The 25,067-nt window shown below is 35.8% G+C and overlaps 1 protein-coding gene across 1 annotated transcript; it reads right to left on the bottom strand.

Annotated features, from left to right (window-relative positions):
• Positions 1-1,458: 1,458 nt before the first annotated feature.
• On the bottom strand, positions 1,459-5,428 carry LOC131057127 (glucan endo-1,3-beta-glucosidase-like). Its single transcript, XM_057991310.2, has 2 exons — positions 5,181-5,428; positions 1,459-2,573 (listed from the first exon to the last, which is right to left on the bottom strand). Exons 1-2 carry the CDS (start codon positions 5,257-5,259, stop codon positions 1,579-1,581), a joined length of 1,074 nt encoding a protein of 357 aa, XP_057847293.2. The 5' UTR covers positions 5,260-5,428; the 3' UTR covers positions 1,459-1,578.
• Between the last annotated feature and the right edge of the window lie 19,639 nt (positions 5,429-25,067).

The raw sequence follows: 25,067 nt of genomic DNA, 5'->3' as shown, positions 1-25,067 counted from the left end.
AAAATTAAGTTGTGAAATTAAAGTAAAATTCATTATTTCACTTCTCAAATTATCTTCCTATGTTGACTTATACTCCTCTAATAAATGTCACTTCAAATTCTTATCTATTCTTATCTATCTTGTAGAACTTTAAATTGGAGCTAGACTTGCACTATGGACTTGTAGTGCTAGAAACTAAAATATCAGTGGACTTTTCGTTAACAATATCATCATTGAGTCTATCATTAAAAATAGATTTGGACTCAACATGTCTTTTTTGGTGTTCATAAACTCTTCCTGCTTCAAAAATCACATCTCTTGACACAATCATACAATTAATAAGAGGATTTTACAACCTAAACTCTCCCTTTACCAAAAGATAACATCTCTTGACACAAAAATACTATTTGTCAGAGGATTAGACAACTTGTAGTCTTTACTTTGTTCACTATAACAAACAAAAATGTATGATTCACTTTTTTTGGATCTAAATTTATGCCTTTTGACCAACTATAGGAACATAAGCTTCAAAATAATTAGCATTATTCTTTCTCTCTTACTAGGCTTCATAAGGATTCACAAGTGTCTAGTGAGACTTTATAATTTGAAAATATACACTACAATAGCAACTACGTAAAGCCCAAAAAACAATTGCTCAATCTCTTGGTTTGTAATATAACCCTTACCATTTCCACCATTGTATGATTCTCCCTTTCAATGATGTCAAATTCTTGAGGTGTGTGAGAAATGGTGAGTTGTCTTTAGCTGCCACTAAGATCACAATAATCAGTAAAATCTATTGAACAAAATTATCCTCCATGATTGATTTTATCATCATTTTCATTTTCCATGAAGGCTCCAAACTTGTTGAATATATCAAACGCTTATTATTTTGATCTTAAAAAATTAAAAACAAAGATTTTCATGAATAATCATCAACAAAAGTAATGAAATATAATGACTTGCTTATAAATATTGTTTGCATAGGACTACATATATCAAAATGAACTAGCTAAAGTTGATAATGGATATTTTTGAAAAAAAATATTTTTAATATAATAACCAAACATTTAAAAATTGATGTCTATTACATCTAAAATCTTGTATAAGTTCAAGTTCAGGTTGTTCATTTGCATTATTATTATTTTAGGAATGAAACACATTCACTAACATGATAGAAATCAACTCCAAAACTACTTATATGATAAATGTAAACATTAAAGATGAATACTAATATAATGTTTTCACTTCTTTTATATATCTTCTTAATTTATATTTCATTCTAATCAATCTTAAGAAAATTATTAACAAAAAATAAAATTAAAATGATGTATTATTAAAAATCTTGAAATATCAGAAGCTTCTTTATAAAAACATTTTTAGATTTAATATTCTACTTAAAATAAATAAAATGGGCTTCCTTTTGAGACACAAAAAACGAATCGATCATCAACTGAAAATTAGAGTTAGATTGTGGTATGAATTTGTACATAGAAATTTGATTTGTAATGTAAATTAATTTAATAAATTGTGCTCTAGCAGTGCTCTGTTTTCCTCTGTATTGGAGGTGCTAACAATTTTAGTTTAAAAAATAATTTTTTAGACTACTGTTAGATATATATACACCACTTTCAAACTCCTGGAACTTTCAGGTGAGCTGAACACTGTGTAGGCAGGAGTTTTATTGGTTTCAAACAGACCAAAATGGCGCTCCTCCTCATCTCCGCCCTTCTGATTCTCATTGAACAGTGCAAAAATATATGTATCAATTGTGGTTCCAGGTCTCTTTGGCGTTCCGGCGTTGGACAAAACATGCTTGATGAGATTGTTGTTGTAAGTTCGGGCATTGTCCACAGTAGCCACGACATTGCCTGCAGAAGGCCACCCGGTTTCAGTTATCACAATTGGAATATTGGAATGTCCCAGCTTTTCCATAGCAGATATAAAAGTGTCAACCATAGCATCGAACAAATTGTTATACATTAGACTGCCATCGTTCACCACAGTACTCATCGATCTGAACAATGCATAGTCTGCAGAAATTGAATCCGTGTTGTCTTTGTAGCTGAAGTATGGATAGACATTGGCCATGAAAGGGGAGTCATTATCTGACAGAAACTTAAGTATAGAACTTATATCTTCACCAAATGTTCCCTGAGAGGGAGGATATGAATTGTTCAAGACGGACGTTGCGTGTGGTGTAGAGACCTTGATGTCGTTCTGCAGATTGGCGTTACTCAATGCCGTCTGAATGTTGTTCATAGCAGGCAGGAGATATGAAACGTATGCTCTATTTGCAAAAACCTCGTTTCCCACTGCAATGTATTTGATGTCGACAGAAGGATAGAATGCTTTAATATTGTCATTCACCCATCCGTTTGCTGCACCTTGATCACCTGCAATCTTCTCAAGCTCATTGTTGCCGATTCCCACAATCACTTCAATTCCAGAACTCTTCAGCGCCTGCATGGCGTCCCGGTTTGCTTCGTATAATCTCACCTTTCCTATGTTCGACTTCAACAGAGTCACCACCTCGTTGTGAGAAGGCAAACTGTCTGAAAGCATTCCATAGCATACTCCTATCTTTTCACCATCTGCTAGACATAAGAAAGAAAGGATTTATTATTATTTATATATTTGAATATTAAGAGATTTCATTAACATGAAATCAATACAATTTACTTTCAGTACAACAAAATTTAGTTTAGTTCAATTGAATTTTTGAAGTTAATATGTGGGGGTTTTATTAACAGGTTATTTTCATAAACTATTAATACTAAAATATAGGGGAAAGTATTTTATGTGTTGTTTATGTGGGCATTACAACGTTTGCTTTTCCTATGTGCTCTCCATTATTCCTTTTTTGGGAATTTTGTTTGCTATAGTTTATGACTGATTCTTTAACAGAAATAAGATCCCGATTTTCCTTGAGGATCCTAATTTTCCTTTTTATCTAATAAAAAATAAAAAATATCTCTAAACTATAAGATTAAAACAGCAACCAATAGTAGCCACCTGATAATATTGCAAAACAAGCATATCACTAGCAATTGTGAAACCAACGAGTCATTCTCATGGTAGGTGGAGCTGTCAATCTGCGATTATAAACTCCATTGATTGAAAGAGCAACCTGAGCCAATTCCATTGAGGGAATAATTGATCCCACTGATTCACCCAATCCATGAAATCCAAAACCTTTTATCGCCTCCACCCTGATTCCCAGTTCACACTACCCTAAACAGTCTTAAATCATTTTCCAATAGAGGCATTGTGCATCCACTAGTAAGTTCCTGAATCCCTGTACCTAATTTTTTTTTTTATTCAATTGCAGTGGCAAATTTTCTCTAGTGTCTGCGTCTTCAACATTGATTCCTGAATCGTACCATCTATAGCTTTTATACCAACCTTAAACCCAACCACAGGCTCCTCGCTCTTTTCTCCTGGTGCATGAGGACTTGTCAGGAAACCCACATTATCCCACATTATCCTTGTCCTCAACATCCATTTCAACAGGATAGTGCATCAAGAGAGCAAGGAAAGTTTCATGTACAACTACACCACCCATTGTCCATGATTCTATAACAGGAATAGAACCCTGATTTTCCTTTCTTATCTAATAAAAAACTTATAACAAGATTAAACCAGGCTCTCAATTATTCCTTTTAAAGAACTTTTTTCGTAATAAACTCCTATTCTGTAACAGGAATAGAACTCTAAATTTCACTTTTTAATCTAATAAAAAACATATAATATCTGTCACCCAATAGTAGTCATCAGATAATAATAAATATTGCAAAACAAGCAAAGTACTACCAAAACACATTAGGGCAATTGTGAAACTATCCAACGGGCCATTAACAATGTTAGGTGGAGCTGTCAATCAGTGGTTAAAGCCCTACTATAAACTCCATTGATCGAAACTGCAACCAATTCCATTGAGAGAACCGCTACCTCATCCAACCCATGAAATCTATAGCCTTGTATCCCATTCACCCTTTACACTACCCTAACCGGTCTTATCATTTTCCAATAGAGGCATTGTGTATCCACTAGTAAGTTCCATAATCCATGTACCATATTTTTTCTTACAACCACACAAATCTGTTGGCAAATTTTCTCTAATGTCTAGATCTTCAACATTAATTCCTAAATCGTAGCATCTGTAACTTTTATATCAATTTTAAATCCAAGCACAGACTCCTTGCCCTTTCCTCTTGTTGTGAAAGGACTTGTCTGGAAAGCCACATTATCCTTGTCCTCAACATCCATGCACAACTGCATCACCCGCTGCCACTTTCAACATTCTTAGAAAATCATCTATAATGGTCCCTCTCGGCTAAACACATATCAAAACCAAATTCATCCCATCCTACCCATCATAAACTTCCATGCTCCAACTTGGATGTCTAAATATTGATAGCCCACAAGAATGAAGATAAAATATGTTTCATTATCAATGGGATAAGACTACCTTAAGCACCGGTGCCGATTTCAACATGATCATTTCCTCTAGAGGCTTTGACATGCCACATGGGATGGCCAAAAACATAAAACCTAGCTTTAAGGTGGTTGATCATAAGCTTATAGTTCAGAGCTCAATCAGGCCAATCTTCCACCTGCCTCCTTTCCAGATAAGATATATCATTAAGATTCACCCCTTCATTTGTCAAGTAATCCAGTATCCCACTCTGTGTTAGGTGCCCCTGTTTTTCTTGCTTGCACAGGACTTATATTGGGGGTGCAGTTAGAAAATTTCCTAGATTAGTACAGGAGATTTTGCAGTTAAATTTAGATCCGGACAAAATTTTTAAGGATAATTTCTTATTCAACTACCAACTGCTGTTTAAAAAACTAATAGAACTACCAAATTTTGGAACTTCAAATCTTAGGCTTACCCAAAATTCATTAGACTATCTGCTTTAAAATACTCTGAAAATTTCCATATCTTAGAAAACCTGTATAAAACCACAACCTAACAGATTTTCTTAATTTGAATTAAATCTATCCATCCAAAAAAAATGCTTCAAATATTATACTTCCTTGTAATATATTGACAACATTTGTATAAAACTTTATAATTTATATACCCTGAAAATATAACTTGGCTGCAACAATAACGTGAAATGAAACAACTGAAGAAGACAGCAATTCCAATTTCTTCCCTATATGCAAATGAGAGTCTCAATAAGAGTGAATCTCACCTGCGTGGGTTGTGTAGAATGAAACGATAATGAGAAGAACCAAAGCATAGCAGTCCTTATTTCCTTGCAGGGAAGCCATGCTGCTTTGCCAGACCGGACAATTCCTCCAGGCCGAAACATATAATTGTTTACCATCTACGTTTTGTAAGTATAGAGAGAAAAACTAAGATTACCTAAGTCAAGTCAGAGTCTTGACGGGTGGAAGAACGGTAATTGCGCGCAAAATCAGCAGAAGCAGCGAAAAGTCGCCAAAGTCATCCTCTTCGTTTAGTTCGAGTCAGATTTGAATAGGAACAAAACAAGATTCTTTTCTTCACGTTCTCTAACAGTAAAAGGGGTTCACAGATGTACATTCCGATAAGAATTCCTTTTATATTTGTCGAACGCGTATTGTGGTGGACCAATAAAATCACTGAGATAATTTGATGTATGTGTATCAGGGAAGTGTACCAGTAGCAGTCACAGATTTTAAAAGTATATTAGATTTTGATTATTTTTTAGATTTTAAAAGGTACATTAGATTTTGATTATTTTTTTGATTGTCTTTTTATGCAACTTAATTGCTTATAGCTATTGTTTTGGGTTCTGGGTAGTAACTATGCATACTGTGAGATCCGCTATGCGTGCAAAGATAAAAAAGTACACTTTTCAAAGTGTCACCTGATATTTGTTTAAAGATGCCCCAATAACCCTGCACTCAATTCTTATGTACAAATGAGCCAATTATGGTCCAAAAAAAACTTAAAAATGAGCGGCTATTGGTACATGTGTAATATTTTTATTTTTATTTTTTTAAAGTTAGTAATTAGGGGGTTGGGTGTGTAAGGAGTGAACGGTTATTAGAACATGAACGGTAACTGGTGCTCTTCCCCTAGGGAAAAGGATCTAGTAGTTGAGTGTGTTTCAATGGCTATGATAGTGTTTGTTGATTTAATGTTCATATTTGTTAATTTATTGTTGGTATGAACTTTAAAATTGTTATTGTGATGATGACTACCCATAATTGAATGAAATGTATCCCTAAGCACTAAAAAGCAATGAATCATGTGATGCCACGTTAGCGCACAAGTATTGGTCTCACTTTTGCACAAGTATTGGTCTCACTTTTGCACAAATATCGATCTCACTTTTTTTTGGACTATTTTGGACACCTTGGCAAAAAGCATGCTAGTGTAGCATCATATTTGATGATGTGGCCTTGAAACCTTAGTTATACACAGGGGACTTGCCAAGTAAGTTGCTATAAAATATTGAGAGTAATTTAAAATTTGTACATAGGTTTTTGAGAAGTGTAAAGTTAGGTGCTCGACTACTAGGTCCTCTCCCCTAGTTTCTTTTGCTTTCCTTATGTAAGGATCGTAAAAAATTGATCAAGGGACAGAATGTGTATTTAGAGTGTTGGATAGACAAAATGTCTATTTCTAAGTTAAAAAATTGGATAATTTTTTTGATAATCGTTTTTCTTTTCTTATGTCAATTATAAACGTCATAACTATAATGATGTCGTAATATTCATTAGTTCCATCCTAACAATTTGTATTTTCATCTCTAATTATGAACTTCACATATTTTCTAGTGTGAAAGAGGCGATTAATATGTTTGTTCAATTTAACTTCATTTCCACATTACTCTTGAGATATATCATGAATTCAACAATCAATAGTTAATTTTATATATAATTTGTTAGGGCGTCAAATTGTAATAAACTCTCGATATTTGAGTTTGAGTGAGTAAACTTAATAGATAACAAATTACATTGTTCTCTATATCTTATATAATGAGTTGGAGGAATACCTCAAGTGAAGATTATCGTCTACATTCAATCTCATTTCTTAAAGATTTTAAGAGTTACTTAAAGATGTGAGTTAATTACTATTTATATTATAATAATTAAAATTGTAGCATGCTTTCATTGGTTATTAGTCTTTGTATTTGTGAAGCAATTATATATTATAAATTTTCTTACTCAAAGTAAGTATATATATTTTTAATTCACAAATTTTAATCCAGAATATTAAAAGAAATTGTTGAGATTCTTAATGATAAAAAAATTTCACATCTTATTGCAACCTTTATGTCAATTGATGAATTGAAGAGAACTATCAATTAATAGCAATTATTAATGTCTTCTTTGATGATTTTTAAGTCACTCTATTTGTGGATTTATTGATTTATAACTTGATTTGTTTGCAAGTGGGTCGTGCCATATTTTTGAATCAAAAAGAAGTTACAAACTTATGTAACTTAAATTTCAAGTAAGAAAAATAAGCAATCAAACCTTACACATTAAAGATTACAATCAATTTACATTAAGAGATCATTATTTTTATTATAATCATCTTTGATAAAAATATATTTCCATAATTTAATATTAACCTATAAGAAGAGTAGTGTACTAAGGGAAATTATTCAGTTTTAAACCAAAAATAATATGAAAACACACAGGTCAGTGCAAGAAGCAGAGTCCACTTTTTGGCCAAAAAGTGGAAGTGTTTTCCCTGATTTTCAGATTTTGTCTCATTTGAGCTTAAATTTTGAAACACTTAGAAATTGAATCTTGGAAAAAGTCTGTAATATAAAAGATAGCCCTCTGAGTGTACTTTCCAAATATGTAATTTATTTTAATACCCACATAATAAAAAATAACTTTTTCAATGGAGTTCTAAAAACTATGTTTTAAAAATGTCTGTTTCAGGACCATACCATGCATGTGTACGACCCACACTTTTTGACACAATTAAAATTATTTTCTCAAACCTTTTTGGGAAATGGTTTTTAACACACTGAAGATTGATGAACATATTTTTTTATATTTTTTTTCTAATATTTTTTTTTAATTAATTTTTTAATGACCGTAATTATCTTTTTAAAAATTTGACGTGTACGACCCACATAATTTGACGTAAACTTAATTTTTTTTATTTTTTATTTTTTCAAATAGAAAAGAATTTTGTGTAGATTGATGACATATAATTTTTTTTTCAAAATTCATTAAAATAAAAAGTTATTAAATTAACAAAATTAGTTAATATTTCAAGTTTCTAGACCCGATTTAGTATAAATTAAATGAAAAATAGTTAAAATAATTAATATTTAAATAAATTTACATATTTAGAATCTAGACAATATAATCTAAAATGGGTTTTAATTTCGTATAAAATTCTCTAATTACAGGCATGTAAACTATTTTAGAAGTTCATATTTGTGCTTTCATTCATGGAGATTTGAATTTGCAGGGCCATCTCTTAGGTGTGGCCATCCTAGGCCTATCCCAGGCCTAATCTTGAGCCAAGTGACAGGTTGTGGAATCAACTTCCACAGAACAGGGCCCCATTTTAAAATTGGGGCCCATTTATAAAACGGGGGCCTGTTCCTTTTTTTTATCATTGAATTTAATAACGGACCCCCATTTTAGAAACGGGGGCCTATTCCTAAATAACCGTTACTGTAAAAAAAAAGACAGATTGCATCAATTTACCACACTATCATTGAAATCCGTATTGACAAACATTTTTTACATCATTTGGCAGTACTTTTTAATGGGTATATGCATGAAGTTGTGGTACCAAAAAGGTGCCACACTTCAAAAAAAAATTAAAAAGCGCATAAGGCGCACGCACTATAGGGCGTGCACCCTATAGGTTTGGTACACCAAGCCTATAGGGTGTGCGCCCTAAAGTGTGCACGCCTTATAAGGCATGCGCCTTATGTGCATTGTAAACTTAAAAAAAACCCTGCTCCGCATTTTGGATGCATTCTGCATTCCAAATCCACGTTTTGGCATTTTTGGGTGCCATTTTCTTGTGCTCACCCTTTGTAAAAGCTTGAAATTGGGCACTAAGTTGTCCATCTCTCATCAAAATGCCGCCACACCATCGAAGAGCTTGAAGAGGTATGTATTTTTATTTTCTTATTGTCATTTTTTTATTAATTTGAAGATTAAACTAGGTTTATTGATTTTGATGCCCTCCTAAATGGCACAAGGTTAGCAACTGATAAACAACACAAAAGATACGAAAACCGTTAGTGTTAATCAATCAAAAACTAATCTAAAAAGGCATACCAAAAGAGACACTAAAAGCATGCTAATATATCTAATAAACAAAGCAAAGATTATGAGGCATCTCCAACTGCCTCTTAGCATGGCTTTAGCTTCTTCTCCCTTGTGCCTCTCCTCTCCAAGTTCCAAAATAGTGTAGCTCTCAGCAGCTTTTTGCACTATGGATGCTTATGGAGGATTGAGATTTAATATTAAGCTTCAAATATGAAATGAAAAGCCAAATACTATGCTAGTGATGCTAAAATGATTGATTTTACCAAAAAGACAAGATTTTAGTTATGCTATGCTAAATGCTCTCTAAAATGTCTATAGTCTAAATGCATACAAGTTTTCAGGATCTGGATTATGAAGGAATGGGCTCTATTTATAGGAAAAATGGAGCAATGGATGGCCAAGATTGAAGGGTTTAATCAAGGGTCAAGCTTGAAAGTTGGGGATCCATGTGCACAATTGGCACCAATGAAATGATGACAAATGTCCACATAGGGTTGGGTTGAAAGAAGAGGTTGGAGGCATTAAAGGCCTGAGAAGACCTCATGGTTATCTAGAAGGCTAAGGGTCAAGTCTAAGTTAAGATTACCCATTGGATTAAGAGTTAATGCAAGGATAAACCTTTGTGCAAATGATTAAGAGATAACCATGGTCAAAGCATTAAAGGCTTGATGAGACCCTTGGGTTGGGTAGAGGTTGAGTCAAAACAAATGTTTTAACCATGTAGGAGGGTTTGGATTAACCATTAATGGTTATTGGAGACTTTGTGGATTAAGTGGTTGAAAGTTGGAAGCCTTTAATGGCTATCAAAGACTTTGAGGATTTAAGTGGTTGAAGGTTGAAAGCCTTTAATGGTTATCAAAGACTTTTAGGCTTTGAGAAGTGACTCCATTTTGTTTAGGAATGTGACAAAGTTTAGAAGATGGTTTAGGCTAATTTAGAAGTAATTAGAAGAATCTAGAAGAGGATTAGATTTGCAAGTGGAATTGGTGGGTGAGGGAAAATAGGATTTTATTAAAATAAAAATTCATTTATTTCAATAAATGTGTGCAAGTTGCATTTGTAGGAAAATGCAAGTGGGGTGGGGATAATGATTTAAATAAATGTTTTATTTAATTTATTTAAAAGAGGAAAAGGGAGATTTTAATTAAATAAATTGATTTTATTTATTTAATTAATTGGAATTTGATTTTAATGAATTAATTAAAATAAATTGAATAATTTATTTAATTAATAGAAGAATGTTTGGGGATGAATTAATTAAATATTAATTTAATTAATTGATGGCTAGTGGATTTTTAATCAAATAAATAGCGAATATTTATTTAATTAAACTGGACAGATTTGTGTGACTACAGATTTAAATTTATTTTCATTATCAAGAAACGAGATTAGACAAGAAAATGTTGAAAACACTCAATCACCTCCTCATGAAGATGATATTGAAGAAGAAGCACATCAATCACCTCCTCATGAAGACCATATTGAAGAAGAACACATCAAGAACCTCCTACAATCCCTAGACATCCCATAGGTACACAAGAAAACCTATTAGGTCAAATAGAAAATAGCCAAAAGAGCTTGAAGGTTTAATCACAAGGCTAAAAGATCCCACTAGAACAAACTCCCATGGGACAAACCTTGCTAGTTCTTTGCAATCTATTGTATCTCACATACAATCTATGAGTGGGCAAATAAATTTTTGGTCCCGTAAGAAGGAAGAACAAAAGCAATTTTATGCTGACAAATTATCATATGTGGCAGTGAAGAAAAAGAAAATTAAAAAAATTGACTCGTGTGCTCTTTTTACGGACCCCTGAACGAATCAACCTTTACACCCTGGATTAGGAGTTTCCCTATTCATTGGTGTCATCATGAAGGTATTAAGAACAATTTTTGGGATAGGTGGTGGATGGTATTTGATCAGCCCCCATGCAATAATCATGAGGTACCCCAATAATTTTTGAGAAAATTGTGCTGTGAGTTTGTCCTTAATGAGATCCCAAACTATTTTGATTTTCTAGATTTCCAAGGTAGAGGTGGGGGTTCCTCGCATGATAGAGAGGGTGCACAGCGTGATCCAAATCTCCCACCAAGACCCTTGAATAGACCTATGGTGGAGCATGTTATTATTCCTTCCATTGTGAAGGAGAGTATTGAGGTCGAAACTCTAGACTCGATTAGCTCACTCACTCAGACCCTTATACAGTATGCTAGGCCTCTAGTAGAGGGTGATGTGAGTGATGATGTTGATTCTTCTAGGCATCGAGTTCCAGCTTATTTTTGTCGATCTTGTGGTTCTCTTTGCACTTATGATCCTAATAGTTCTGAGAATTCATGTGCACGAGTGGAGTTTGCTACAGAGAACATTGTCATGACAGAATCCTTGCTGAACGAAACATTTGGCATTGATACCCAGGTGAATTTCATTACAAGTTCATTTCATTCTTTTTATTAAATCTTATATGTAAATTTGAGAATATATCTAAATTAGTAAATTATTATGATAAAAAATCAGGGTCAAAGTGTTCACAATACTAGCAACATTCTTTCAACACCCTTTTTCACTACTTCTTCGACTCCATAGGTATACAATGAGTGAAAAAATATAATTATTATATGTAGATAGTTGAACCTTATGTGAATGATTTTCTAATTACTCATTTTGGATGTCAAATAGTTTGATGCTAGAGCTTCAACATCAACACCTCTTAGTGTATTTCATCAACAATCTTTCACCCAGGTAAACAATTTATCTTTAATGTTGTTATTAAATAATATAGATAGTTTTGGCGATTAATCAATATACTTTGTTTATTTTTCAGATGTTGACATCAGATACTCCTTCTGCTGTCCGCGCGTCAATGGAGTGCGGTGTTGCTGCAGCAGTAGCGAGTTCAACTGCTTTAACATAAGTATGAGACATATTTGTAAATTTAGTAAATTTAGCATTACATTTGTTATCTTAATAATATGTTATTGAAAATTTTAACGACACTTGTATTTAGTTTAATTTATATTGTGATGCTTACAGGAGGGGCTTGTCACTCCAGATCATGAACGTGCACCTATTGTGGATGAACATCATGATTATTTGTATGCGGTAAGTGACTATTCTATTATATGTCATTCTAAAATTCAATTTTTGTATATGCTAACATCATTATTTTCATTGTATCAAGTGGAGTTACAAAAAAGTCTGGAGAGGAGGTCGAGTGGACATACTCGAAAGACACTTGCATCATATACATCTCCATCCCCTCGATAGGCAAAGATATCTCGTGATCTATTTCCTTCCCCTAGAGGGAAATGAATAGAATAGGGTCCTATGTTGTATGCCTATATGGCAATTTTGAACATATGTTTTGTATTACGAATATGTGACATTCTATCGCCATATGGCTTTTGGCAAGCTTCTATTTGACTTTATTGGATACCATGTTGTATGCCTATATGGCAAATTTGAACATATGTTTTGTATTACGAATATGTGACATTTTATGTCCATATGGCTTTTGGCAAGTCCCTATTTGACTTTATTGGATATCATGTTGTATGCCTTTATAGAAATTTTGAACATATGTTTTGTTTTATGAAATTCTAAGTCCATATGGCTTTTGGCAAACCTATTTGTTTGTATTGGATATATTTGATAGTTTTAATGGTATACAATGTTGCATGGATTTGTAGCTTTTTGGTTAATGCAAATCATTTATCATGGTTATCCATAATTGCAGGACAAATGATTAGATGAATAATTGCACAAAGTTTATTGTTACTTAAGCTTTTAACCTAAATATGTGTTTGCAATCCAAGACACTAGCCACCCCAATGCGTATGAGCTGATGGTTCGGTGCCACAACACAACCCCGCAGGATCAGACAGATCGTTCTTATGATTAACGGGCGTTGGGAAACGCGATGCTGAATATTGACAACTTTGAGCAATTTGAGCACTTGGGCGATTTTGCTGCTAGGGTGTGGCCCACAACGATCGGGTGAGTTGGAGAGAAAAAAGAAGGCATATCTAGCATAAACTTGGCCACCCCAACGCGTACGAGCTAACAGTTCGGTGTCGTGACGAGCGGATTGAAAGATGGGGCATTGTGCAACTTTTCATTGAACTCATTTGACGCTTTTTGTCACAATCGAGAGAGAGTCGCCACGAGCAAATGGATCTGAGTCTACCGAAACTGAGAGAGGCTTTTTTAGAGTGCCATAACATGACCCCATAGGATCTGACAGATCATTCTTATGATTAATGGGTACTGAGAAACGTGATGTCGAATATTGACAACTTTGAACAATTTGAGCAATTGGGCGATTTCGCTGCTAGGGTGTGTCCTGCAACGATCGAGCGAGTTGGAGAGAAAAAAGAAGGCATTCCTAGCATAAAATCGGCTACTCCAACACGTATGAGTTGTTCGGTTCTGCAATGAGGGGATTGAAAGATGGGGCATTGTTCAACTTTTCATTGAATTCATCTGACACTTTTTGTCGCAACTGAGAAAGAGTCACCACAAGAAACTGGATCCAAGTCTACTGAAACTGAGAGAAGATTTTTTAGAGTGCCATAACATGACCTCGCAGGATCAGACGGATCGTTCTTATGATTAATGGGCATCGAGAAACGCGATGCTGAATATTAACAACTTTGAGCAATTTGAGCACTTGGGCGATTTCATTGCTAGGGTGTGTCCCGCAATGATCAAGTGAGTTGGAGAGAAAAAAGAAGGCATTCCTAGCGTAAAACTGACCACCCTGACGCATACAAGCTGACGGTTCAGTGTGGCAATGAGCGGATTGAAAGATGGGGCATTGTGCAACTTTTCATTGAACTCATCTGACGCTTTTTGTCGCAACCGAGAAAGAGTCGCCACGAGCAACTGGATTTGAGTCTACCGAAACTGAAAGAGGCTTTTTTAGAGTGCCATAACATGACCCCGCAAGATTAGACAGATCGTTCTTACATGTCGCTAACATCGAGAAAAACCATGCCGAATTTTGATAATTTTTCACACTTTGAGTGATTGCCAACAAATGAGCATTTTTTACTTCTTTTACCATATTAGCAGGGTATACTTCACGAAATGATCCCATGTGATCTCTAATGGTCCAAAATGACATTATTTACATAAAATCACACAAAACAAGACAAAAACACAATTTTTTATATTACAATGCTTTGAGTAGTAAAAAATACAAGTCATGTACATATATCCAAATAAGATTGATATTATAATTTTTAACATTTACATTTAATGCAATGAACCATCTGGATCTGCTCTACTCTTTATCATGTCTAGTATGGCCTCATGGTCAGACTCACGAACCTTCCATAGGTTCTTGTTTAGTGGTCTACCCCCATATCTGATCAAATGAACATTTGAAGCTACAACAAGGTTAGAATAATGAAGAATCTTCCTATGTGTCTTGAAGTCCTTGAACAACCACAAGTTAGACTTCTTCACTGGGTACCTTCTAAGCCATGTACTAGTAACAACTACTGATCCTGTGGGGTACTCAATATTTTCTCCATCTACCACAAGGCAATCCAATTTCTTTTTTGCGTCCACACAATGACACAGGTAATAATTTGTTCCTTCTTCATTGTCTTCAGCTGCAATTACTACATAAACATGTCTTGCAATGATAAAGTGAGAATAATCTAGCAAACAAGTAAGGTAAAATATTAAAGTACAAAAAATTGCATGAGGATAATTTACCTGGTTGGACTAAATCTGACACATGGTCAAAGTCAATTGATGCTTCCATTTGTGTGAGTTGTAGTGCACTCAGAGGTCAGTATGTCTCAAGTGGGATTAGAGGTCTCATACACAATTCGTCCACCCACTCCTTTGACTCATAGTCATTATAGGCACCATCTCTACATGGGAACAATAACATGCCATCCGCTGCATATGGATAGTCCATGAACCTGCATTAGATCTTTTGAAAGAGTGTAGCTCACTCAATCCTGTCAATGTACAACAATCTTCTAATTTTGCAATGTTAGTATCATCTACCAACCAAAAATATCTGTGAACTGAAGACTTACCTTGATTACCTGGACCAATTGTACCATTGCACCATTGAACAATTGATTTTGCATCTTTCAAGTTTGCATTCCCTTTGTACTTTAACTCTTCTCGTGCTAAAGCTTTTTTAATACATGCTCTTGCACCATCATGCTCCCCTTTTCCATGCCCAGCCTTAGAGAAATTCCACATACGTTGAATAACAGTCAACTTATGCATCCTACTCAACCAATAAAACATCTAAGAGTTCTTAAATTGCGATGCACAATTATCCGACCATATGATATGTTGACAGAATGATATGCCTCGACTAGCCAAATCATCATAGAATATCTAAAAAACAACCTTGCACAAACTCTGTAGAGTGTGAGAGATCATCACTGATGTAAAAATGATACTTCCTCAATATCTTCCTATCCTCTTCCATACTATCATGTGCATGAATGAATGCTATATGCACAAATATGGCAACTTGTGTGGAGTTGTAATATTGTGTTTGCACCTCATTCTGCGGTTGTAGTGTGTAGTTCTCTGCAAAGTCAACAATTGAAATGATTATATGAAGTGGAAATGTGTCCTTGCATAGCTTAAATTGTGAGTCCAACCAACGAGCTCGATGGTTATGCCTTGCATACTCATACACTATATTCTCATGAAAGATGCCCATAAACTGATACACTGGAATCTTCTCACTAACCAATTCACACCTTTTTGCTTCTTTTCCATCTTTTAGCATGTAGGCCACTGTCTTATATTTTCCAAATTCTACTAATTCATTACCAATTTCTTGTCCAATATCCATATGTTGACAAATTTGTCAATGTTGCAATCCACCACAATCAACACATGTGCCATCCAAGCAACACTTATTGTAATATACTTGACCATCTACTCTTTCACATAAGATGCTAGATATGAATTCCCTTGAAGATGTCGGTGGACCATTTATGTTGCATTCCTGCAAAACATTGTTAGCATGCAAATCTATACATATGCGTTGATAAACATCATAATGATTAGAAAATTCAATATGTACTCTACAAAAACAAGTTGTGCATGTGTGATTTATTTTGACATAAAAAGGCTTTACCATTTAAAAGAATCTTTGACTAATCTTTTTATTTGAGGATACATACGTTGAAACTTGGCAAAAAATTGTGTTCAAGTCATATCCAAAAAATGTTTCGGATGTGGATCACGAATTTTACTACCAATCCTCCTTCTTACAACATCTCTTTGATTTGGAGAGACCCTTGTGTTATTCTTCCAAAAATCTTCAATTAGGGATCTCAAGGCTTCAACAATTGCTTTATCTTTCCGTGGTAATCTACCGGAAAATGCCCATAACTCATTGTTATATGGATCCTCCACTCTTTGTTGCCTTCCCAAAGCTCTCATTAGAGTTTGTCTACTTATCTTCAATTGTTTACTTGTCTTTCTAAGGAGGTGAGCTTTCTTAGTTTGAGAGCTTACAATTGTTGATGTAATGACACGTCGTGTGGCATTACTATCTTTTGTGCGTGAGTTAGAACCAACAGTATCATATGCATTCATCAGATTCTTCACAATAGATTTGTCACTTGATTCAATCAATGTTCTTAGCCCAAGAATCTTCATTATAGGCCTAAATTTCAGATTTCTCATCATTTCAACAAATAGTTGACATCTTCCTATCTCATTTAAAGGCTCAAAAAATATTTTTTATATCCAGTTAGCATGTCTTTGACAAGTACGCTTCAGAATCTTGTCAACCATTGGTTTCAAAACATTAGCATCAATATCAATCAAATACTTAGGCTTTTTATGCAAAACTCTAGGAGGTGATCTCAAACTTTAAGTTACCTCAAGATTAGGAATGTCAACAACATTAGGGATAGGTGGCATACCTTCAACCGGAGATGAAAATGATGACATACCTTGAAATAGAGGTGTACAAGATGGTGTAGCTCCAATACTTGATGTCAGTCGTGAAGTACTTGCAACGCGTCAAATGTCATAGAGGGAGTGCATTCAATATGAGATGTTGTAGACACCAACGGTGTGCCAATAAGAGATGGTGTGCCTTCAACTTGAGATGTAAGAGATGGGGTGCCTTCAACTTGAATTGTGGTAGACATGATCTCAACCTCGAGATTCAATTGTCTCATTGCACGAAGGTTTTGCATCCGTTGCCTTTGTGTGGCCAATTTTGTCTCTCTCTTAGATTGGATGGATATTTTATGTTCCTCTTCAATTGGCACCTCTTCAATTGGCACCTCTTCTTCTATGGTATTCAATTTCCTTTGTTCACGAAGTTGCTTCATTCCTTCTCTTTTTTTTGCATTCTTAGCTTCACGCTCTTCCAGTGTTACATTTTTTGGTCGTTTCCTCGGCGTCATGATGATTTCTACATGTACATGCACATAAAAGAGAATAAAGTGAAATTATGCATCTATGACTGTCCTAATTATGCATATGTTAAAATGGATATATGAAATTGAAATTATTTCATGTATTCCTTTTCTAAATTATCCATATCTTAAAAAGGATGTATGAAATTGCAAATTTTGTTTTAAACCACTAAACAAATAATTTTCTTATGCAACTTCCTTCAAATGCTTTGTTAAATCTAATGTAAATCTAATTGGATTATAATCAATTTTGACTCACACTTTTATTCTAACGTTTAAACAAAATAACACTTAATAAATATTTGAATTCTAAAAAAAAGAAAATATTACCTCAATTATTCAAATTTGATAAAAAAAACTATGTTCTTCCTCTTTGACATTGCCAAATGAAAAAAAAGGTGGTGGGGAGCTAATGGAATGTATAAAATAACCTTGCATAAAATGTCAACACCATGCAAAAAGCATTTTTTTGTCTGATCATGCGTAGAAAGAAGACAAAATGAGAGAATCTGGGTTTGGATCACAGGTCAAGGGTCCCATATAACCGTTTTTTAGTGCAGCTCATTTGGCTAGCGCCAAATGACTTCCATTGAAATTTTTTACCTTTGATAAATTTATACTCTATACCCTATAACCTTTTTTTTGTGAAGCTCATTTGGCTAGCGCCAAAAATGGCGCTAGCCAAATGACTTCCATTGAAATTTTTTAACCTTTGATAAATTTCTACTCTATACACTATAGTTTGATAGCCACAACCATAAAAATTAAACCATATGACTGCTTAGGACATAATATGGTGTCTTAGGACACCATATGACCCCTTAGGTGTCGTTATAGGTCGTATAGTGTCCTAAGGGGTCATATGGTGTCTTATGACCCCTTAGGACACCATATGACCCCTTAGGATACAATATAGTGTCGTTATGGGTTGTATGGTGTCGTAAGGGGTCATATGGTGTCCTATGACCCCTTAGGACACCATATGACCCCCTAGGACACAATACGATGTTGTTATGGGTCGTATGGTGTCGTAAGGGGTCATATGGTGTCTTATGACCCCTTAGGACACCATATGACACCTTAGGACACAATATGGTGTCGTTATGGGTCGTATGGTGTCCTAAGGGGTCATATGGTGTCCTATGACCCCTTAAGACACCATATCACCCCTTAGGACACAATATGGTGTCGTTATGGGTTGTATGGACACCTAAGGGGTCATATGGTGTCCTATGGGGCCATAGGACACTATATGACCCCTTAGGTGTCGTTATGGGTCGTATGGTCTCGTAAGGGGTCATATGGTGTCTTATGACCCCTTAGGACACCAGATGACCTCGTAGGACACAATACGATGTCGGTATAGGTCGTATGGTGTCCTAAGGGGTTATATGGTGTCTTATGACCCCTTAAGACACCATATGACCCCTTAGGACACAATATGGTGTCGTTATGGGTTGTATGGTGTCCTAAGGGGTCATATGGTGTCCTATGACCCCTTAGGACATAATATGGTGTTGTTATGGGTCATATGCACACCTAAGGGGTCATATGGTGTCCTATGACCCCTTAGGACATAATATGGTGTTGTTATGGGTCGTATGCACACCTAAGGGGTCATATGGTGTCCTATGGGGCCATAGGATACAATATGACCCCTTAGGTGTCGTTATGGGTTGTATGGTGTCGTAAGGGGTCATATGGTGTCCTATGACCCCTTAGGACACCATATGACCCCTTTGGACACAATATGGTGTCTTATGACCCCTTAGGACACCATATGACCCCTTTGGACACAATATGGTGTCATTATGGGTCATATGGACACCTAAGGGGTCATATGGTGTCCTATGGGGCCATAGGACATCGTATGACCCCTTAGGTGTCATTATGGGTCGTATGGTATCATAAGGGGTAATATGGTGTCCTATGACCCCTTAGGACACCATATGACCCCCTAGGACACAATACGGTGTCGTTACGGGTGTCGTATGGTTTCCTAAGGGGTCATATGGTGTCCTATGACACCTTAGGGCACCATATGACCCCTTAGGACATAATATGGTGTCGTTATGGGTCGTATGGACACCTAAGGGGTCATATGGTGTCCTATGGGGCCATAGGAGACCATATGACCCCTTAGGTGACGTTATGGGTCGTATGGTATCGTAAGGGGTCATATGGTGTCCTATGACCCCTTAGGACACCATACCACCCATAACGACACCATATTGTGTCCTAAGGGGTCATATGGTGTCCTGAGGGGTCATAAGACACCATATGACCCCTTAGGACACCATGCAACCCATAACGATATCATATTGTGTCCTAGGGGGTCATATGGTGTCCTAAGGGGGTCATAGGATACCATATGACCCCTTAGGACACAATATGGTGTCGTTATGGGTCGTATGGTGTCATAAGGGGTCATATGGTGTCTTATGAATCCTTAGGACACCATGTGACCCCTTAGGACATAATATGGTGTCGTTATGGGTCGTATGGACACCTAATGGGTCATATGGTGTCCTATGACCCCCTAGGACACCATATGACCCCTTAGGTGACGTTATGGGTCGTATGGTATCATAAGGGGTCATATGGTGTCCTATGACCCCTTAGGACACCATATGACCCCTTAGGACACAATATGTTTTTATTATGGGTCGTATGGACACCTAAGGGGTCATATGGTGTCCTATGGGGCCATAGGAAACCGTATGACCCCTTTGGTGTCATTATGGGTCGTATGGTGTTGTAAGGGATCATATGGTGTCCTATGACCTCTTAGGACACCATATGACCCCCTAGGACACAATACGGTGTTGTTATGGGTCGTATGGTGTCCTAAGGGGTCATAGGGTGTCCTATGGCCCCATAGGACACCATATGACCCCTTAGGACACAATATGGTGTTGTTATGGGTTGTATGGACACCCAAGGGGTCATATGGTGTCCTATGGCCCCATAAGACACCATATGACCCCTTGGGTGTCCATACGACCCATAACGACACCATATTGTGTCCTAAGGGGTCATATGGTGTCCTATGGGGCCATAGGACACCATATGACCCCTTAGGTGTCATTATGGGTCGTATGGTGTCGTAAGGGGTCATATGGTGTCCTATGACCCCTTAGGACACCATATGACCCCCTATGACACAATAGAATGTCGTTATGGGTCGTATGGTGTCCTAAGGGGCCATATCATGTCCTATGACCCCTTAGGACACAATATGGTGTCGTTATGGGTCGTATGGTGTCTAGGGATAACTTTAAGAAACTCCCCCCCGGACAACTGTGTAAAATCCTAGCGAATCAGACATTATTTTCTGAGGGAATTTTTTCATATCGATGGTGATTTTTTTTTTTTAAATGACGAAAAAATTATTTTGTATTGGCGATTTTTTTTCTAAGGTACGAAAATGCCATAAATTTCTGGCGAATAATACCTTGTTCTATGGGGGAAATATTTATTGTGGGAGGCGAATAATTATTGTTAAAAGGAACAAATATATAATTGTATGAGCGAAAAATTTTACTCCGAAGGAAAAATTATTTAAATGTATTGGCGATTTTTATCCACCGCTTGAAAATTATTTAATTTGTTTTGGCGAATATTTTATTATTTATGGTACAATATATAATTCATTGGCGATTTCGTAAATTCATTGCCATTAATAGACAAGGCACATCACATCACATCTGTACATCACATCACATAATACATTGAGTCCGAACTCTGCATGATGTATCAATAAGCGCGACCTCTTTGACACGTAAAGGGTGACACATACCTAAAATCTATCAATGATTTTAAACCATTCAATGATCGTATATCAATGGATGAAGTTTTATTTCGGCCCAATTTTCTGAAGAGAACATAGCTCACCAGAAAGTGCCCGAAATGGAATTGGATTCAATAGACACGTATCAAATGTCACGAATCACGATCGATAATTTCATTCATTTAATATATATCTATTCACTTATGGCAATCCACTCTGTCCCCATGACTTCCAATGTGATACTTACTAATTTGATACTGGTTCATAGCTATTTCCAATTTCACACACTCGTGCATTTATGGGAAAGATTTGCAGAGATACGAAAGATTTAAATAAATTTATAGCAGTTAATACTGTTAAAGAAGTAATTATTACAATCAAGAGCTTCAACAATTTATATACAATCTCTGCTTCTTTCATCTTCAATTAGCCTTTGCCATTTGGTAGATAAATCATCAGAGCTCATGGTATTTTAGGTTTATAGGCTCACTGCTCAGGTTGTTTAATTTGTTGATCTATTTTCTCAAGATGGACACTCCCATCCGCTTCAGAATCATTTCTGCAGAGGACCATAGGGCCTTTCTAGGCTCTGTTAGAGACCCAACCCTCCAATCAGTCTACAAGGAGGTTGGGTCATTCACCAATGAAGCTGTATGGATGGTGCTGGGCAGAGAATTTCTGTGAAACGAAAATAGGCACCGTGTTAAAACGGACCTTACATCCCACTTCTTAGTGTCTCTTCTGGACTTGGGAGGAGACAAGGTGGATATGCTGATGTTGTTGAGGAAGGTATTTAAGGAAGACTTCCTTGTAGATGACATTACTCTTGTCGTTCTTGCAGAAGTAGGGGTGGGGATCCCTTGGGCGAGTGATTTATCCAAGCTTCTCCTCCCTGACCAAACACTGCCAGTGGCTAGGAAACCGTTTCTCCTAAACCTGAATGCGGAGTAGTTGACGCGTCACAGAAAATGGGTGCGGATTGGTAGGGACTTCCTCCAGAAATGGTTCCTCCTGGACGACTTTCCAAACTACATGTGGCTTGAAGAATTCTCTCAGCTTATGCTATCTAAAGAATTCTACATGGAAGGAGGGCCAAATTCTTAGGGCAAAATTGTAAACAATTCCAATACCTGTAGTTTTTTTTCCCTATGTCCTTGAACCCTAACAGGCTGAGTGCCAGTGGCTCATCATTTTGGCTTTTAAGTTTTTGGGGGACTCAAGTCTCTGACGAAAAAATTATAAATTTCAAAAGCATAAATATTAATGATAATTTTTCAAATTCCAGTTTGTTTCACTTTGCCTCTTATAGTCTTATGGATATAAAAATGCTTTCTATAATTCTATTTCATTTTTATTAATTAATTTCTTTCAAATGCTTTTTGTATATGAGCTACGTTATTTCAATTATTTGTTAAACAATGGAAATAAATTTAATACCGTGATCTTTTTATGTAATGCTATAAAAAAAAAAATTCATTTTGTTCCATTAATTATTTGTACATTGATTATGGTTGATTATAATTTTATAAATATATACTATATAGTCATTCAAAATACAAAATTTCAAAAGTTGCAAGATACAAAAGTTTATCGGTAAAGGTTTTTTCATTCAATTAATTGAAAAGTTTCAAGATACAAAATTTGCCCACAACTTATAGCAAGCAGACAAAAAAATTAGTTCATTGCCGATAGGCCGCTCACTCAGTCTCACTATCCCCCTGGGTCACCTCCTCCCAGTCCCTTCCCTCCTCGGAGGTCGATGCTTTGGCTTTCCCTTTTGCCGCTTCAACTTTCATTTTTGGAATGCAGTTTAGGAACCCGAAGTCAGTTTCGCCCTCCAAGCTTGCCAGTAGCTGTATGGCCCTTCCTTCTTCAGCCTTATCTCTCAATTCCCTACCAACCTCCATCCTTGCCACCACATGCAAAGCATTCAGGACTTCATCCACCCTCGTTAATTTAACAAAGAGTTTCATCGCTTCCCACCCCACTCAGGCTCGTTCACGACATTGGTATTTGATTTCATCCTCTGGGCCACGAATAAAAGGAAGCAATTCCTCCTAGTCATCCCCTTACTTAATTCGAATGCCAACTCCCAGTACCACCCACTCTAAGATTGAATCCAGGTTAATCAAAAAGTCCCCATCAATCAATTTGACCAATGTGATTTTTACCTTTTCCACTTCCGGTTCGAATTCACAGGTCCACGCCATAATCAGAGAGTAAACCTCCATGTTAGTTCAATATCGGTGACTAATATGTGCCACCTCCTCTACAAGCATCAATCGAGTTGCCGCCCACAACTTCTCCTCCTTAAACCTGAACAGTCCTTGCATTCGTTTATCAGATACTTTGCCCCAAAAGGGCACCAATTTCTTGTCTGTTCGAAGTGTAAAATTGGCCTCCATTGTCCCCTGCAATTTCAAAATCACTTCCTGCGAAAAATGTCTTACAGAAGGTACGATTTTACAAACTATAGATTTGTTTCGCAGTTGCTTCAAAGCAAAAAGTGGTGCACAAATCAAAAGGTAAAAAAATATGCCTCTATCTTATAGGCCGGGTAATGAATGTGCACGATAAGACATTAATGCCATGAGATCAGGAAAAAGATTTCCTACCATCCTCCCCTTCCTCCTTTTGCACGACATGCCGCAGACAACTCCTTGTGCAACAATTAATCGTCACCTTGGCATTTGTACTTTCCAAATTTTCTCGCCTTAACAGGTTGAGGACTGCAGTTGCACATTTTTAAAAATTAATACACTAAATTTATGTTGAACTTTTATATATATTTTTAAACTATTTTTGAAAATTATATATCGTAAACATATTTTCAAAGAATTTTGTTAAACTTTAAATTAATATTTTAGATTTAATATTGAATGTTTTCTTTTTAATATTAAACTTTTACCTTTCAAATTGCGTATCAAAATTTCTATTTTTATTTAGTTATTTGTTTTATTCTAGAAACTAAGTTACATGTTTTATACTATTTTTGAATTTCAAATTTTTACAAATAATATTAACATTATATTTAATAGTTATTTCAAACTATTGCACATCTTTAATTACAATTAATATTAACATTATATTTAATAGTTATCTCAAACTATTGCCTGGAATTGAACATTTTAAATTTAATTAAATAGAATTAAGTCTATAGTCTATAGAGTCATAGACTATAAATCTCTTTTTCGGGCGGAGTTTTAAAATGATTAAATAGACTTTAAAAACAGACCTGAAAAGTAACACGAGTATGGTGACGTGCCAGAAAATGGCAGAAGTCGTGAGACCCACTTCATCTTAAATAGGTACCATCGACCGTTGGATGAACAAAGATCAATGGCTAGGGTGGATTTCGGCCCGAATGTGGGAAGTGAACACCTTTCTGAGAACTTCACCCGAAATTGGATATTTTAAATTTAATTAAATATAATTAAGTCTATAAAGCTTTTTTTCGGGCAGAGGCTTAAAATGATTAAATAGACTAAAAATCAAACTAGATAAGTGACACGAGTATGGTGACGTGCCAGAAAAATGGCAAAAGTCGTGGGACCCACTTCATCATAAATAGGTACCATTGACCGTTGGATGAACAAAGATCAATGGCTAGGGTGGATTT

The sequence above is a fragment of the Cryptomeria japonica genome, chromosome 7, assembly GCF_030272615.1.
Source record: "Cryptomeria japonica chromosome 7, Sugi_1.0, whole genome shotgun sequence".
In the NCBI taxonomy this organism is placed as follows: Eukaryota; Viridiplantae; Streptophyta; class Pinopsida; order Cupressales; family Cupressaceae; genus Cryptomeria; species Cryptomeria japonica.
Note: the sequence above shows the minus strand (reverse complement) of the source record. Positions and strands in the feature narration are given on the sequence as shown.

Bases quoted from the DNA above. Each gene is read 5' to 3' on its own strand.
- LOC131057127 (XM_057991310.2), bottom strand. From the start codon at position 5,259: ATGGCTTCCCTGCAAGGAAATAAGGACTGCTATGCTTTGGTTCTTCTC. The intron at 2,574-5,180 runs GTGAGATTCACT...TATGTCTAGCAG, and splicing joins ATTCTACACAACCCACGCAG to ATGGTGAAAAGATAGGAGTA.